The 16,292-nt window shown below is 41.9% G+C and overlaps 3 protein-coding genes across 3 annotated transcripts; 1 reads left to right on the forward strand and 2 right to left on the reverse strand.

Annotated features, from left to right (window-relative positions):
* Positions 1–3,107: 3,107 nt before the first annotated feature.
* mmp21 (matrix metallopeptidase 21) lies at positions 3,108–7,134 on the reverse strand. The gene is made up of 7 exons (XM_071907821.2): positions 6,982–7,134; positions 5,920–6,859; positions 5,027–5,166; positions 4,782–4,923; positions 4,396–4,653; positions 4,129–4,301; positions 3,108–3,683 (listed from the first exon to the last, which is right to left on the reverse strand). Exons 1-7 carry the CDS (start codon positions 7,132–7,134, stop codon positions 3,378–3,380), a joined length of 2,112 nt encoding a protein of 703 aa, XP_071763922.2. The 3' UTR covers positions 3,108–3,377.
* A 401-nt stretch (positions 7,135–7,535) lies between these two features.
* Positions 7,536–10,591, reverse strand: uros (uroporphyrinogen III synthase). The gene is made up of 10 exons (XM_071907822.2): positions 10,549–10,591; positions 9,908–9,992; positions 9,693–9,776; positions 9,486–9,582; positions 9,228–9,302; positions 8,638–8,712; positions 8,453–8,536; positions 8,236–8,321; positions 8,052–8,150; positions 7,536–7,959 (listed from the first exon to the last, which is right to left on the reverse strand). The coding sequence occupies exons 2-10, from the start codon at positions 9,968–9,970 to the stop codon at positions 7,837–7,839; spliced, it is 786 nt and encodes a 261-aa protein (XP_071763923.1). The 5' UTR covers positions 9,971–9,992; positions 10,549–10,591; the 3' UTR covers positions 7,536–7,836.
* A 348-nt stretch (positions 10,592–10,939) lies between these two features.
* On the forward strand, positions 10,940–14,626 carry bccip (BRCA2 and CDKN1A interacting protein). Its single transcript, XM_071907816.2, has 7 exons — positions 10,940–11,099; positions 11,298–11,372; positions 11,477–11,557; positions 11,678–11,767; positions 11,942–12,129; positions 13,431–13,599; positions 14,030–14,626. Exons 1-7 carry the CDS (start codon positions 10,959–10,961, stop codon positions 14,198–14,200), a joined length of 915 nt encoding a protein of 304 aa, XP_071763917.1. The 5' UTR covers positions 10,940–10,958; the 3' UTR covers positions 14,201–14,626.
* Positions 14,627–16,292: the final 1,666 nt, after the last annotated feature.

Below are 16,292 nucleotides of genomic sequence, written 5' to 3' on the forward strand. Positions count from 1 at the left end.
CAACCCACTATCTACATGCAGCAGTTTGTTGAACTAACCCCTTGGCACCGACGTATGCACACACACACACACACACACACACACACATACACACACACACACACACACACACACACATTATCACAGTTGAGATGATACTATGAGTGATTTATTCCTAAATTTTATGCTTTTCCACACAGCTCCGAGACAGAAATGAGGCAACAGCACCTCAAGTTATTTTCACATCTTGGCAGGGTTTGGGGATTTTGTTATATTAATGTGCTGCAGGAGTTTCGTCCTGTTTCTGAAGTGCCTCCCATGTGGATTCCTGCGCCACGACACGGAAGGTTTTTGTAACTCTCTGGGGCTGCTGTGGCTCGGGCTCCATCAGCGTGACTGATCTCATTTATCCTAGTCTCATCCAAGAGGCCCGTGGTGTAGGAACTGGAGCTCCAGCAGCAGCGGCACTGTTTGTGCAGCAGCACAGATCATTGAGCTGTGCAGTCGTACCCTGGCAGCTAGGGACACGCATGTCTGAATAACAGTATGCATTTATGATTCCTATGTATGGGGAACTCCAGGGTGCCGGAGATGCACGCCGCTTCATAATGAGAAAAACAAATAAATCACAGCCCTTCATTGCACTGCATCATCTCATGCATGCGGTCTGATTTTAGCTTATCAATAATTCCTGCTGAGAAGTCACCCACATAGCAACGTACCACAGTGACAAACATATGGTATATTAGATACACAAGCAACTTCATAACCAATGTGACTGCTTGGAATGATTAGGAATAATATGCCATTTAATATTCTGCTAATCCCAAATTTCAGGGTGCCAAATTTACGAGTGGGCTTTCATTGACCCATGAAGCCAGAAATTATTCCCACTCCTAGTTATTCACTCAAATCCCAGATATACCATGAAAATTACAAAGCATCATAGAATATCGACTCAGGAAAACAAGTGCACATCTTCAACAGAGGAAGATTAATAAGAGCATTTATTTGTATGCTGGCAATGCCTTGACAGAAAGAAAGGTTCATTCAGTAAATGTGCGAGCAGACTCATCACATTTTTCCCCTGACATCCTGTTCTGTAGCTCCACTTACCATGACATTTTGTTACTTTGCTTGTAATTGATTTCTACTTCAATTTATTAATATAGCCTATGGAGCGCCTGGAGCACAACGCCAGTTATCTGGGGCCCACCAGGAGCTTAATCTCCTAAAATGAGCTGAATTAATAGGAGAGTGCTCAAGTAACATATTGATTACTGAATCAATGTCTGTTTCTTTGCACCATGCTCAAATGATTAGGGTAAAATGGAGCAGCATTAAGAAATAAGACCCGTCCCTTGTTCAATCTCTTTGCTTCGATCTAAATTTCAATGGGTTTCTTTCCTGATTGATACAGTGTGTACATTTTTAACTCAACCTGTCATAGGAAGAAGGAATTCAAAGAAACATATCACTGGATCTATGTTTTCCACCACCTCCAGGCTTTTTTTTCCCTCTTTCAGTCAAATTGCCCAAAAGCTTGGATTGCAAGGGATGAATTGCAACAAGTAATACACTGAGGGGCATTTTGTCAGGGGCAGTGTCATGGTTTCCAAACCACATGGCATGTTTTTTTCTTGCCTGGGAGGCAGCTGTGGATTTGAGCTTCTGCAGGTGATTCAGAGGGAAGCTCTCTGGATCCTGGCTGCCCAGATAGTCAAGCCAATAAGAACGATAAGGCCATGGGACCCACATCCTCACTTCCATCCTCATCATGGGGCCTCAAGTGGAGCTGGCAATAATTTTGTTTCCTTCCCAGTAACATATTGCGCCCCAAACCCTTGCAAGAAAGAGAGATAAGTGAAAATCAATCATCAGCTGGCTCTACTTATGTTCCTTACAAAGGAATGGGAACGAATCCCAGAGTGTTCATTTAATATGTACAATAGCCCAAATGATATACTGTGCTTACACCATCAGAAATGCTTGTGCTGCTTGTCAAAACACCCCAATTGTCATTTGATGAATAAGGATAATTTCTGTTGTTTCTCCATGCTCTCTGGGGGGGAGAGGAAAAACATTTCAACACCCCCAGTGCTACTATAACATAAATGATACAACCGGCTGTATGTCTTGGAGCGCTCAGACTCGCCTGTTCTTCACTGGTGATGATAGGAGACCTGAGATCCTGTTGGCAGGATACAAGGCACTGGATATTATTTTGTTAATATAGAGCTAAGACACAATACTGTAGGCTATTGTGGGTAGGCTATTACTATCATGATAGTAATATGTAGTATTATTTCTGCTGCTTGTATTCTTAGCAACATAATACTACAGTCCACTTAGTATATGTGAAATACTTCACAAAAGGCCATTTTAACAGCAATTCTTGTGTTATGCTGTAAAACTATTGTATCAAAAAACAAAAAAGCTTTCCGAGTCAACAACAGGCAAGTTTACCCATAAACCACTCTCACTATTCTGAAACTTTTTCCAGTTTTTGTTATATGCATTATAGTATCTAATTCCGCAAATAGGTTTTCAGATTTCTCAAAAATGATGAGCTTATTTTTTCTGTAGAAAAATGTTTAAGTTTCTTCAAAAGATATAAGTCTATTCTATCTAACCTATATAAACTATTTTGATGTGTTGCCTTAGAGACATGAGAAGTCACTTCACGTTCATGTCAACCTGCAAGTTCTACAGCACTGTGTATGTTTCTGTTTTGTATAAGCATTCCCCATTTCATTCAGAATCTATTTCACATATTGAAGTATCCTAACATTGTTTGCCATTTGCAAGCATAGCAATTCCTCCATAGCACACAGTCTCAAACAAGCACATCCACAGAAAGCAGCTGAACAAAGAATCATTGCTAAAAATGGCTTGGTATTAGCTGGCACTTCTGTGTGAGTGAAGCTAGGCTTGTGGCCTGCTGCTGGGCTGGAGCGGCTCTCTGCTGTATAACGGGTAAGTAAATATTCCATGAATAAATTGAAGTTGATTCCTACTCATGCTCAAAATCACCTAATCATTTCAGTCAGAGCCTCGACTTTAAGCTACGTACTAATGAGAGATCCTTTAGGATTGCTTCCATGCCAATATACACTTGGCAACTCTAATTGAGAGACAGAGAAAGGCAGGGGAGCTGTCAGACATATTAATAACACCTCATTGAAAATAAGCCAACAAAATTATTTATTATTGTTTTTGTCTTTTAGATCTTCAAATTAATATGATAAACACTAAATGAAGCAAGGCACAGTACAGTCAACAAAACAAAACAGCAGATTCACTATGTTGGACATGTACTATGTTAACAACAGATGAATCAGTATGCCGTTTCAGTACAAATCAGCAGAGCATGATAATCCCTGCCTCAGTAACCCTCCTCAGCGGGTTACTTTCAGGGCAGTGGGATGAACATTGCAGATGTCGAACCAGTGCTGGTCCACCTCCTTGTGTGGCAGCAGGCCATTGCGTGGCAGGAAGGGCCGGCGCCAGCGATCGCGGCTGCCCACCACCTGCCAGAAGCGTGTGCCCTTGAGTAGAAAGATGGCATTGTGGGTGTAGGAGAAGTAGGCAGCGTCGACGTTGCCATCTGGATGGTCTCCACTCGCCACTGGAGGGAAAACATCCCTGATTTTTTTGGGGAAGCCTCTTGCCAAGCTGTTGGCTTCCACATCAAATGCGTACACCTGTTCGAACAGATAGTTGCTTAGAAAAGTCACGTTTACAGAAAAATGATCAATTCACATCTCGCTCTCAAATCGCCTACAAAGTCTAGCGAGTGCTCAGATGGAATACATTCCCCCATAATGCTGAGCAATTAATTCTCTCAGATACATTTAACATTAGAAAGGCCAAGTCAGCATCAACTGCTGCATTCAAAATGTCCCTCCATGACTTTTCTAAGATCCACTTTTCTGTACAAACCAATATTGTTAGATTCACGCAAGGAAGTAGTAGTTATAATTATATTTAATCCCTTCAATCGGTGGCTTGATGGCCTTTTCTTAGATCTCAAAAATCCATTTGACTTTCTAGTGTTAACAATCTACCAACTTAAAAACATAAAAGTTGTTTTCTATGCATCTGCCCTGTTATCCTGTGTCAAAGAGAAGGGAAGGATGCTATTCTTACATGAGTGCTTTTGAAGAAGTAGATGTGTGCGTCCCTCCTGTCGTAAAGAGCTGTGTCAATGGGACTGGGCACTCCTGGGAAACCTTCAGAGATGAGCTTAGGGTACCGGTGTCCCTCTGGGTCCTGTCTGAACGCCTGGTCATTCTCATTATCATACCTCCAGAACTGAGTACCTGTCCACAAATAGAGCCATTTTATGAAAATCAGTACCCTGTTGAATTACATATATGTGTGTATATTGGTGTATGTACTATTATTTATGATTACCCTTGAAAAAGTAGACCGTGTCTCTTTTCCTGGACCACACATGCACATATGCATCCACCCCATTCATAGGAATTCCACGCCAGCCAATCTGCACGGCAACCGGATCTCCAAAACGTGTTCGGTTGTTCCTGTTCTCATATAGCCAGTACCAGCCGTCCCTCAGGAAGTAGGTGTTAAAGCGGATCACCACCTCCCCATAGGGCGTCCTCTCCTTCCTGATCCAGTCGAACACGGTGTTGAACTGACCCTTACAGCCCCCTGGTGTTCAACACAAGCACAGTCAAGATCCAGAGTGAAGAAAAATTGGACATGTTTCGCTGTGGGTGTGTGTGTGTGTCTGTGCCAGTGTGTGTATGTGTCCACTAGATGGTGCTTTACACATGTACCATAAAGGTGCTGTATGGCTTTCCTGTCCATCCAGTCCATCTCAAAGCCAGCCTCCTGGGGCAGATAGCTGGGCTGCATGATGGAGCCGGGTCTGTAGATGTGGGGGAGGCCCAACACATGGCCGATCTCATGAACTGCCACCTAGCAGATAGCGGATCAAAGTGTTGTTACAATCAAGCTGTAACGGAACCTATGAGGAATTTTGCAATTCATTATACCATCTAAGGATCCCTTTAATGCTTACTTTGAGAAGGCTAATCCCACTGCCGGCGTTGGGTGCAGTGAAATGTTCATCATCATCAAAGTGAATGTCTCCCAGGAACCACGCATGGGCGAATTCACGACCAGTGCCATCAAACCTCTGGTTGCATCCCAGGTGTCTCCCTGTGTGGCGTGCAGAGATAACAAAGATCTTCTCTGTTAATTTGAATAAAACCACATCGACATGCAGCCTCGTATGTCAGTCGACACAAGTCCCAGTATAAGTAATGAAAAAATGAAATCAGAAGACAGACAAAGCTTTCATGTTCAAAACCAGCACATGCCAGTTGTGATAGGGAACCCTGATGAAGGCTATTACAACTGAAATATGTTGGTTTTTAACATTAAAGCTTTGCCTCTTCGTCTATTGTTCTCCAAGACTGGCTGGATGATTTCATTTTTTCATTTCACTGTGATTGATGCACCTTGGCGGAGCTGCAAGGCTGCGACAGATTTTTTTCCGCTCAAGTATGAGTTGTAAAATGTGGATTGAGTAATTAAAGTGAACGAGTGAGTGAGTGAGTGAATGGCCACATAAAACACTGTACTTTACAAGGATTTGTAGCCCATATTAAGTTTTAAAATCTTACTTTTCTTCAATGAGATGATGTGCCACCAGGGTGAGATAATTTTACTATTTCACTTGTTTCATTATAAATCAAGTTGAAACAAGTGACATTATCTTAAAGTGGAGTAATAGGCCTTAATTTAAGGTTTTCCTTCTTTTTATTTAAGAAAATCCTTGAAACATTGTCAAATAATCCCAATGCATTATCAGATTTTTTCACTTGGACAAAAAGATTTTAAGATTTAATGGAAGATTAAATCTCTTCTTAACATTTTTTTTTTGTTTCAAATATGCTGTTACAGACCTACCTGTCCCAAAGCCAAGCCTGATGTCAATATCCTCCAGTGGGGAACGAGTGTCCTCCACAAACTCCAGCGGAGACACCTCACTCCACATCCTGAAGGCCAGCCTGAAGATGTACCTCTGCTCTTCGATAGACAGCTGGCTGCTGTAGCCTTCTCCTATCAGCCTCCACTTCAGCACCGTCTTAGAGAAGGCCATGTAACCCCATTCGCTCAGATCTCTCCTCTGCCTGCTTTTGGACACAAGCGTGGCGAGATGACGTTTCCTACGCCGCACCACACTGCTCTGCTGCTTGTTCACGCTGCCATTTGCCACTTGACTGCCCGTGTTGTTAACATGTGAGCCGTTTGGAGAGGCGGCATCCAAACTGTGATCAAATATGTAAAAGTCTTCTGTGTAATTCATGCCGGTGCCATTGGAAATGCCTGCACTGTCTGTGTCGTTAAAATTGAATATGTTGTCATCTTCAGAGGAGTTAGCAGTACCAAAAGAAGTGTCACTGATTACATTACTCTCTGTGTTGTTACTGATAGTCTCATTAAAGGTGTCACTGGGAGTGTTTTCAGCATTTGAGGTATTACTGTTTGATATGGTGTTCTCAAGTGCTACAGGGGTGTTCGGTTCTGTCTCCTTGTCAGGGACTCCACATCTTGGCTTGTTCATAGCCACCTTGGTGGCATCATCAAACACGCCGGTGACAGGCAGGCCCGACACCTTCTGAAACTCTCTGAGCGCTGAAATAAAGACTTGGCTCTGAGATGAACTGCTGCGCTCATCTTGATCACCGTCTTTAGCGTCCCTTGAATGAGACACGGAGGCCCCCTCCTGAATGCTGACTTGGAGGTCTTCTCCTATGAAGTCATCATTAAAGAAAGTGTCTGGATCTTCAAACTGGATCTCATCCCAGTTCACTGACTTGATAAAGCCATATCTAGAGAGAAATAACTAAACAAGACATGGCTTAAATTAGATTTAGTGTCAAAAATCTACAATAAAACTACTAATAGATGTATAGGCGTACATAATAAAGACAGTAAGCAATTGGAAAAAAGGAATAAACTTTTTACCTCTGCTGTGTATTTGTCTGTTATAAGCCCAGCTTGGTGAGAGGAAGGGATTTGCACATCAGAATGATCCCGACTGTGGAAAAGTTTCTCTGCATCAGCTGAGCTAATGCTCGTCCAAAATAGGAAAATTATCAGCTGGATAAAAGTCAGCATCGTGGCGTTGGTTTACTATGGCGAGCAGGAAGCCACGCTGCTTTATAGGCAAATCCTGAGTGTCTCCACGCCCCTCTCAAGGTGCGACTCTCTGGAGGTAGCCCACTCTCCTCACCCTGGTGTGAAATGTAAACCTCTCTCACTGTCTTTACTGTCTACAATTCCTGAAATTGGCTGAATTGTGTGGATGTGTTATAAACGCTCTACTGGCTATGAATGGATGCTTGTTGACTTATGCAGAGAGGTGAGGGCCTTCACTTTCATCTGGACAATAACAGAGGTTTAGGACAGTCATGACCCCTGCCAACACCTGTTTCAAATAGGCTGCATGCATCAAATCTTTATAACATTGATTGTTTTACAATGAATAAACACTGACCAAACCTTCCATATCAACTCACTAGTTGAAATTTATTTCCAAAAATAAATTATACATCAGCTTTCTCAAACAAGCTAAACATAAACAGGCCAACAAATGGCTTCATATTCACTTAAAAATTTCATTCCATGTCAAATACAAGCAAAACCAAAGCAATAAGATATTTCCACAAAGGAAAACATACTTGCAGTGTACACACAAAGGTGGTGACAAAGACCAGGAAATTAAAACTCTCAGACAAATGACAGTACATACAGATAGTGCAGAATATACAAAGGGAAAAGAGACAGCGGATGGGCTCAAGAGTTGAGGCGGATGTTGGGTTACTGTAGAGCCTTGGCTATCGCTGCAGCCAGGTGTTCAGCTGTTGGCTTTTCTGCAGTACCGCTGACACACAGGCCTTCTGCTGTCATGGCCTCTTCTGTAGTGGGGCCTATGGCTGCAAACTGGAGACACAAAAAGGTACAAGTGACTCTTAGAGGCACTGAGAACCTGATAAGTGGAGTTTTCCGTTTGTGTGGCTCTGTGGAAGTTTTACCTTTATCTGAGTCAGCTGTTCACCTGACAGCCTCCGTACCGCTTCTAGGCAAAACTTCACTCCCGATGGACTGAAGAAAGCTATGCTGGCTGGAATTCCCTATGAATGCACACAGAAATGAGTAGACTGCTGCTACGTTAAGAAAATAAATGCACTCTCTACAAAGTAGAAATGTAGTATTTACCTGCTCTGTGAAATAGTTCTTTAGATTTTTCTCCAGATCCGGATGTTCAGCCGTTTGATAGACAGTCAGCGTCTCTAGAGGCACTCCTGGAAACAAAGAAACGGATCCCCGCAATGATAAAGGTAGCACAATTACTATTTTTTAATTAGCATTACCCCAGTGGGAATTTTGTCACCTTGAATTTTAATCGTCAGGCACAACAGAGGGAAATGCTTACCATTTTCCCTCAAAGCCGTGGGCAAGACTTCTCTTTTGATCGAGCCACAGGGGAAGAAAAGCGGTAAAATATTTGTGTCCTCTCCTGTGATGAGAATTGAGTTATAAGGTCGTATTAGTTATAAGGTCAGTAATAGACTTTGTATTCATCAAAACTGTATTTGAGAACGTAAAGTCATGTCGTACGTTCAATGATAAGACGTGAGAGAACCTCTGCTGTCCCGGTGTCCTCGCCCAGAGGATTCAGACCCAGATTTTGCACTGTACAGAATAAAGCACAATGCATATAACAAGGATTAGTATAAACAAGACATGTATGTTCACATCAAGTCATGATAGAGCAATCATTTTTGTAACATGTTGTAGAACAATTATACTAATAACTAATTTTGTGCAAGTAATAAATCAATAAGAAACTAATAAAGAAGTGGCAACAAAGAGGCCCAATTGTCACCCTGTACTGGAAGACAGAGGGTGAACACACACGTCAGGAGGGTGCTGCACCTGCTCATTCTCTAAAGACCTAATATGCTGGTTGTGTATCACAGCAAACTGTCACTTGTGTACAACCTATTTCCAGGTGACTGAGGACAGTAACATCACTTCACACATCTCTGTGATCTCCAGGTGCCGGCCACACTCGCTGCTACAATTAGCATTAACGTAGCAAAGGTTTGTGGGTAGCTCAATGCACAGAAAACTATTTTAGACACAACTTTAAGAGAGACTGTGTAAGAGATATTATGTAAATGTTTTCAAATGGGACAGTAACTCACCTAGTGCTGCAGTTGCCTTCCCAACCACATAGATGGACTTGGCGTTCCATTTGTCTTTTACGGAGCTGTTCCATTCTGAATAAATAATTATGCAAAACATAACGTTTAGCCAAAATAGAGTTTGTCAGGGCAAAGAGCTCCATTGTGTCAACTTTCAGTCAATAGTCAAGAAATGCAGCACACAGAATTTATAGATATTTAACCAAACATGTGCTAAAGCCATATTTTTTCCAATGTGGTTCATTTGTATCTTCTCACCTTCCCTTCTTTCCTCTGCTTCTAAACACATCTTCACAGCCTCCACTGCTCTTGGACTGGTAAAAACGAGACCTTCATGTTTGTCTGGCTGGAAAAGCTGAAATGAGAGGATATCTGAAACAACTGAAACAACATACATCTGACCAATTATCTATGACCATGATATAAATATTTAGGCCTATTTAATAGTGTTGAAACAGAATTTACCTTATCTGACAAGGTGTTCAATGATACAAACTTAAAAGACAGCACAGGAATTAAGGTTGCTTTATGTCCATGTGACGCCAACTCCTGTGGAGTCAATATGACAAACTCCTGTCAAACTGAGCTTTCAATTGCAAAGCATTAAAAGTGCATGATGACAATGCATATTTGAACTGAGTACTATTAGATACAGTCGGATAAGAGGAAAGAGCCTCTACCTTGATGTAAGGATCAGGTCCAGAATCTCCATCTCTTGGCTCTTTCAGAAGCAGCACATGCATCTTGATAAAGGTCTTAAAAACACTGGAGGAATAAAATAACAGTTGAACAGAACAGAACCAGACTGAGCAGACCAGAATAGAGTATGAATGTCACTGTCAAGGATACAGTCAGGGATTCAAATATGTAAATGCACTGAGGACAGAGGGTGTGAATGCACATCAAGCTAAGCTACACCCTACAACTGTCATATGCAGCCTGCTGATAACAATGCTGTTGAGTCATGATTAACAGTTATTCTTTGTCTAAGTAATGATAATTTAATCCCAATCCCCACTGCAATAGCTAGGTGACCAAATAGAGAGCAGGAGTAGTACATTTTACTGATTGAAAACCTAATGTATGAATGTAAAGCTTGGTTAATGGCTTCTTGCTAAGTGTTATTGTTTACAATAGAAAGGGAAGTGACAGCTAGGCAAGGGAGCTGCAGCATTTCCCCTATTTGCTGCCCCCTCTAAATAAAACCTGCCCACAACTCAATAGTGCTAATCGATTTATTGATCCTACTCGCCACATGCAATACTATAAAATCGACAAAATATGACCGATAAAGACAAAATATTGTACATAAATACTGTACCTTGAGCTGTTCCGACAGCTGAGTGCATGGCGAATGCAGCTACGGTCATGAAGGGGAGATATATTAATAACATTTTACTAGCCTGACATAAAGTCAAATGTATGAACTTTATTCACAAATAATGGCAAAATTATTACACGTATAATGATTCTATCTCATCCAAATAGCTATTTTACGTCAAGTTGGTCCTTTTTGTACAGTCTAAATGAATGCACTCCCTTTTATCGAAATGGTTTATTCCGTTTTGTCGACAGAAAACAAGCCGACATTATGGCTCCGAAGGTTGCCGTAGTCGTGTACAATTGGAGCCGTAATGGCAGCTACAGTATTTCAGTTTCTCAGCTTGCAGAGACTTAACTGTAACCCTTGCCCCGCCCCCTTGGTTGACACGCGTGGTTGGTGTTTGCAGCATGGCTTCTTCAGCTAAGAAACGAGCACTGGGTTTGCATGAAAACCCCGAGGAAAGCGAGAACAGCTCCGATGAGAACCTGGAGCACGACGACGATTCTGGGGAGGAGGACAGCGACGCGTCCGAAGAGGAGATTAATGAAGTAAGAGACCAAATATTGTTTCCTTGTATGCATGGCCTCGCTAGCTATAGCTAGCTGGCTAGCTATCCCAGCTGTCAGCTAATGTTAGAACCAGCTAACCAGGAAGCTACATTTATTAACGTGACATCAGAAACTCTATTTACTGTTATTATTGGGTTACTGCTGTTAACGATGTTTGTTTTATTGTATCGCAATCAGGAGGTCATCGTGGACTTTGAAGCCCATACCATTTCACACAACGACTTCAATGGGGTCAAGAAACTTCTACAACAGGTTTGGAACATTACTGATGTTTTTATTTCAGTCTTGTAGGCATGCTGTTTAATATCTATCAGGATGGTCACTCATTACCTCACTTGTGTTTTGTTTGGATACAGCTCTTCCTGAAGGCCCATGTAAACACATCAGAGATGACAGACATCATCATTCAACAGAATCATGTCGGGAGCGTCATCAGGGTGAGTTACTTATAGCACTCTACTGCTGACTTTGTATTCAATCTAGTCTTATAATTACAGATGACTTCTCAGCAGTGCCAGTTTTATCACTTATCCAACTGTCCCTTCATTTTGCTCCAGCAAGCAGAGGTGCCGGAGGACAGTGACGACGAGGACAACACAGATGAAGTGTTTGGTTTCATCAGCATGCTGAACCTCACAGAGAGAAAGGTAGCATCCCTAACACACACACACACACACACGCACACACACACACACACACACACACCAACCTCTGTCTAATCAGCTATCAATCAGTAGGGTCTGGAACTGTTTGTATGAAATTAATACATGTCAGACTAACTTTTTTTGTCATTGTGTGTGTGTAACTGATGCTGTTGGCAGGGTGTCCAGTGTGTGGAGGAGGTGAAGGAGCTGATCGTGGACCAGTGTGAGAAGAGCTGTCCCCACAGCGTGACAGAACAGCTAGAGCAGATCCTCAACGACACCAGCAAGCCTGTAGGCTTACTGCTGAGTGAGCGCTTCATCAACGTACCTCCACAGATCGCCCTGCCGCTACACAAACAGCTCCAGTGAGTCCTCTCTCCTGCCCACCTGCCACCTGCAGTGTTTCCCTTAAAGGAAAAGTCCACCCTAAAACACGTTAACACTGTTATACAGCTATAGGCATTGCACCTTACATTTCTGGGCCCAATTTGTTTTTTGGTGGTCTATTTTTCTTTTTCTTCCCATTGATAACTGGCCAAACGTAGATGATGTGACGTTATGTCAAGATATTTCCAGTGCAGCTACAATGGAATTGAATAGTAGAAACTCTAAAATATCAACTTTGCACCAACGTTGAACAGTCATACAGGGAGAAATCCATTGTAGCAGAGGCAGAGATACAAATTCCTCCATCGACATTAGCCTCAATAGACCATAATGCAATGCAGCTATAAGACCATATTTCATTCTGGACCCTGTTTTAGCCCAGGAAGTAGACTGGTTCCCAGTCTCAGTTATACTTTGGTCGGGATCGCATTTAACACGTGGAATCTGTTGTTCTCCAATACAAGTTCATTCATTTCAAATGAGATAATCTGTTGTTACTGCACCATTGTGTTTACTTGTGCGGTGATGATGCATTCGTGAACTATAATCCAAATTTTGCCACATTTTTTATTAGTTCTCTGTGAAGTTTTCATGATTTTGTCAGAATTAAAATGTATGTTCTATCAGTACATTCAATAACCACGTCTAATCAATTGCATCTCAACATGCTCGAGACACAGGATCTTCCGTATAACTGTGCACATAGTTTGCAGTAACAGAAATTTATTATGGATTTAGTGTGATAACATTAAGAAGCTGTATTTGTTGTTTGTGGGGCCACTGACCAGGCTACATAGGGTTTTGCAGTGAGAGACTTTTCAGCAGTAAGGTGGTTACCACTGGTGAATGAAAGCAAAGGAACACTGCCACCCGGGGGCTATACTGTCTCTGAGGCTATAAGCCTCTCAAATGACCGGAGTTCTATAGGATGTTCTACCCCTTTGTGTCAAACGCACCATTGCATCCTGGGAGTGGCACTGTGGATGAACCCTTCTAATCAGGGCGATTAGTGTGAATTGCATTTGCCTCGGTTCCCTGTCTGAACTGGTTTGTTTCGACTCTTGAGCTAATTGTTGCTTGTAGCTCTGTTGTTGACTGAAATGGATAGTTGACTTGATTGTGCTATAAAAAATTATAAGATGGGTTAACTATATGAAAATGCCTCTCTAGTATCTCAGAGGTTTGAATAGAACAATATGAAACATCCTCAGTCATTGTCAGAAGTAAAGCAGTCTTTTAGTGTGCAGAAAGAGAAACTGAATGTTATTCTATTTTCCAGGGAGGAAATAGCAGAAGCTCAGAGGACAAATAAGCCCAGTGGGAAGTGTCACTACTGCCTGATGATCAGCAAGACCTGTAAAGAGGCAACCAAGAGCATCCCGGCCAGAGGAGGAGCTCCCAAAGACGAGCTGATGTTCGTCAATGCAGAGGAGGAGTTCTTCTATGAGGTATAATCATGTGGAAAAGCGTAAATCAAGCAAAGTCTGTAATGTTAACGGAGCAACAGGGAATATACAATGAGCTCCATAGGTATTTGGACAGAGACATTGTGACACTGTACGTTTTAGTTGTATATTACTTTAGATATGAAATGACCATGTTAAAAACAGTTGTACTACTTTAATTTGTCATCTGATAATTCAGAAAATAGCCTCAAAGTAAAACATCCATGTTTTCCACATCCAAAGTAGTGCCGATCTAAAACATTTGTCACTGTCCAAAATACATAAGGAGCTCAATTTATGGGCATGAGTGTGTCATTGTTTTGCCCACAGCTCCAGTGACATCTAGAATTTTCTTTTTCTTCAGAATTCATGTTACTTGCTTTTAATTCAGTTTTTCAGAGTCTCTGAACAACCCTCTGTGTCCTCTTTGCAGCAAGCCACCATGAAGTTCCACTACTCCGTCCAGGAAGAGGCGGACTCCTGTCTGAGCGGCAGGTGGTCGTTCGACGACGTGCCCATGAAGCCGTTCAGGACGGTGATGCTGATCCCAGCAGACAGAATGCCTGCCATCATGGACAAACTCAAAGAATACCTCACTGTGTGAACCTCAGAATAAATTCAGACCGTGTGCACACACTCGAGACCAGTGGACTCGTGGAAATGGTTCAATACACTCAGAAAAGACTCAAAGAAATGGTTTAGGATTCCGTCATTAGTTACAGTAATACGGTTATCGTAAATCACTGGTAAACCATGTATAAGCTGTGTGTGGCAATGGTTTCCTATGTCAGTGGTTTTTTAAGATGCTTTTGCTCCAGTTTTTAAAAATTCCTGATACACCTCAGACACGATTTGAAAGAAAATCACCTGAGACCCTGTTAATACTGCAAAAAAAATATATTTACAATTGTGGTAGATCAGAACATGAATTTGTCTAAACATAACATTACATTAAATAGTCATGTTTTCTGCACAAAGAATTTTCTATATAACAAGGTTATAAAACAATACAATTAAACATAACATTTCATTTTGTGTCTCTTGTGATTAAATGTGATTAAACAGACCATGCTAATACAGATGAGTCAGGCGAATCCAGTCTCGGAGCAGGTGCAGGAGGGATGGAGGGGCATTTGTCTGTTAAGCCAATTACTGAATAGTAAGGCACTAAAGGGGCAACCGCAGATTCTCAGCATTCAAATATTATTCCTGTTTCCAAAGATGGTGAAATCTATTTAACATAGTCTCCCATGTCCAGCTGTACAGCATGAACAAGGATGGATGGAGAAAGTGGCAGTAGCCTGGATGATGAGGGTATATTTTCAGGTTCAGATTTTTTTCATATTCAAATACAGATAAAACCATCCTGGGCTATAGGATTATAAATTCGTAGAGAGTGGTGTTCCCCTTCAAGTAGCACAGTACAGAGAAGTAAACCTAACAAGGGTCTAGGTTTCAGGGGGTTTCAATACAGATCAATGGCACCATCCAACCCTGCTCCTCAACTGACCCAATCGAATGAGAAAAAGCAGCAAGGGAAACAAGTAGAAAAACAATGTTAAGTGGTTCCATGTAAACTTATCCAGTGATAACACTCCAACACAATAAAACACCCATTGCTAGGAAAGTTAACATTTTGTGGGTCTACACTGTCTATGGAGCAGCTCCAGCTTTTTCTTAATGTCATTGGGAGTATTTACTAGCTTTGGTAGAAGTTGCTTTTCACAAATTTGTCTGTTCAGGACTAAGAATGAAGTGGTGTTCCATAAGTACATACACTAGAAATATGAATGGAGGACATTTCTAACAAGATATTTCTACTGAAGGATTTGTGTAGCTCTTGGGCTACTGGTGATTGGTAAATGCATGGCACATTTGCATAATTTGACAATGGTTTGCTTTCTAGATCTGGTATCATGTCAACTCAAGACAACATCCTTCAGTCTCAATCCAGCTTCTCACGATACAAAGGACATCAACCTGAAGCAAGCATGACACCAACACCTCCAAAAGGACAGCGTGAAGAGGAGATGAGAGAAAAAGTGGGTGACAAATGACTTCTTCAGCAGCTTGTACATGCAGCAAAGGGCTAAACTGATCGTCTCCATCTTTTTGCATCTGCATCTCCCCTGTTCTGTCCACATTTGAATGCTTTGGTCCTGTTTTTCCCTCCTTCAATGAATAGCACAACATCCCTCAGTCTCCAGACCAGCCTCTCTGCTGCTCATTAAAGTGTAACGATCTAAACAGCCAATATGATACCAGCAGATCCCAAAAGGACAGCGTCGCTGCAGAGACTAGAGCAGAGATAGAAGAGACAAACAGACACAAGACAACTTGAACTTTTTCAGAAGCTAGCCTTCACAGAAAAGGGCTAAACGGCACAAGGTTTCATTTTCTGAGTCTACACTTCTTTTCTTGCAACACCATGGGATGATCTGACCTTGGTTTGCTTGTTACATCTTGCAACATGTCAACACGTCAGACAACATCCATCTCAAAAGTCTTATCACCGACCCAAAAGGGCAGCATGTGACGGAGACTACCCACTATACTGGAATCCTCAGAACCTCCCAAGGTCAGAGCTGCCTAGTCACACATCTAACCCTTTTCACTCAGTGTGTTGTGTCATGACAGTGTAGATGTGGTAAACCGTAAACTCTGTCTACACATGACTATCTACACCAAAAAAAGCT

This window comes from Centroberyx gerrardi, chromosome 20 (assembly GCF_048128805.1).
Source record: "Centroberyx gerrardi isolate f3 chromosome 20, fCenGer3.hap1.cur.20231027, whole genome shotgun sequence".
Lineage (NCBI taxonomy): Eukaryota > Metazoa > Chordata > Actinopteri > Beryciformes > Berycidae > Centroberyx > Centroberyx gerrardi.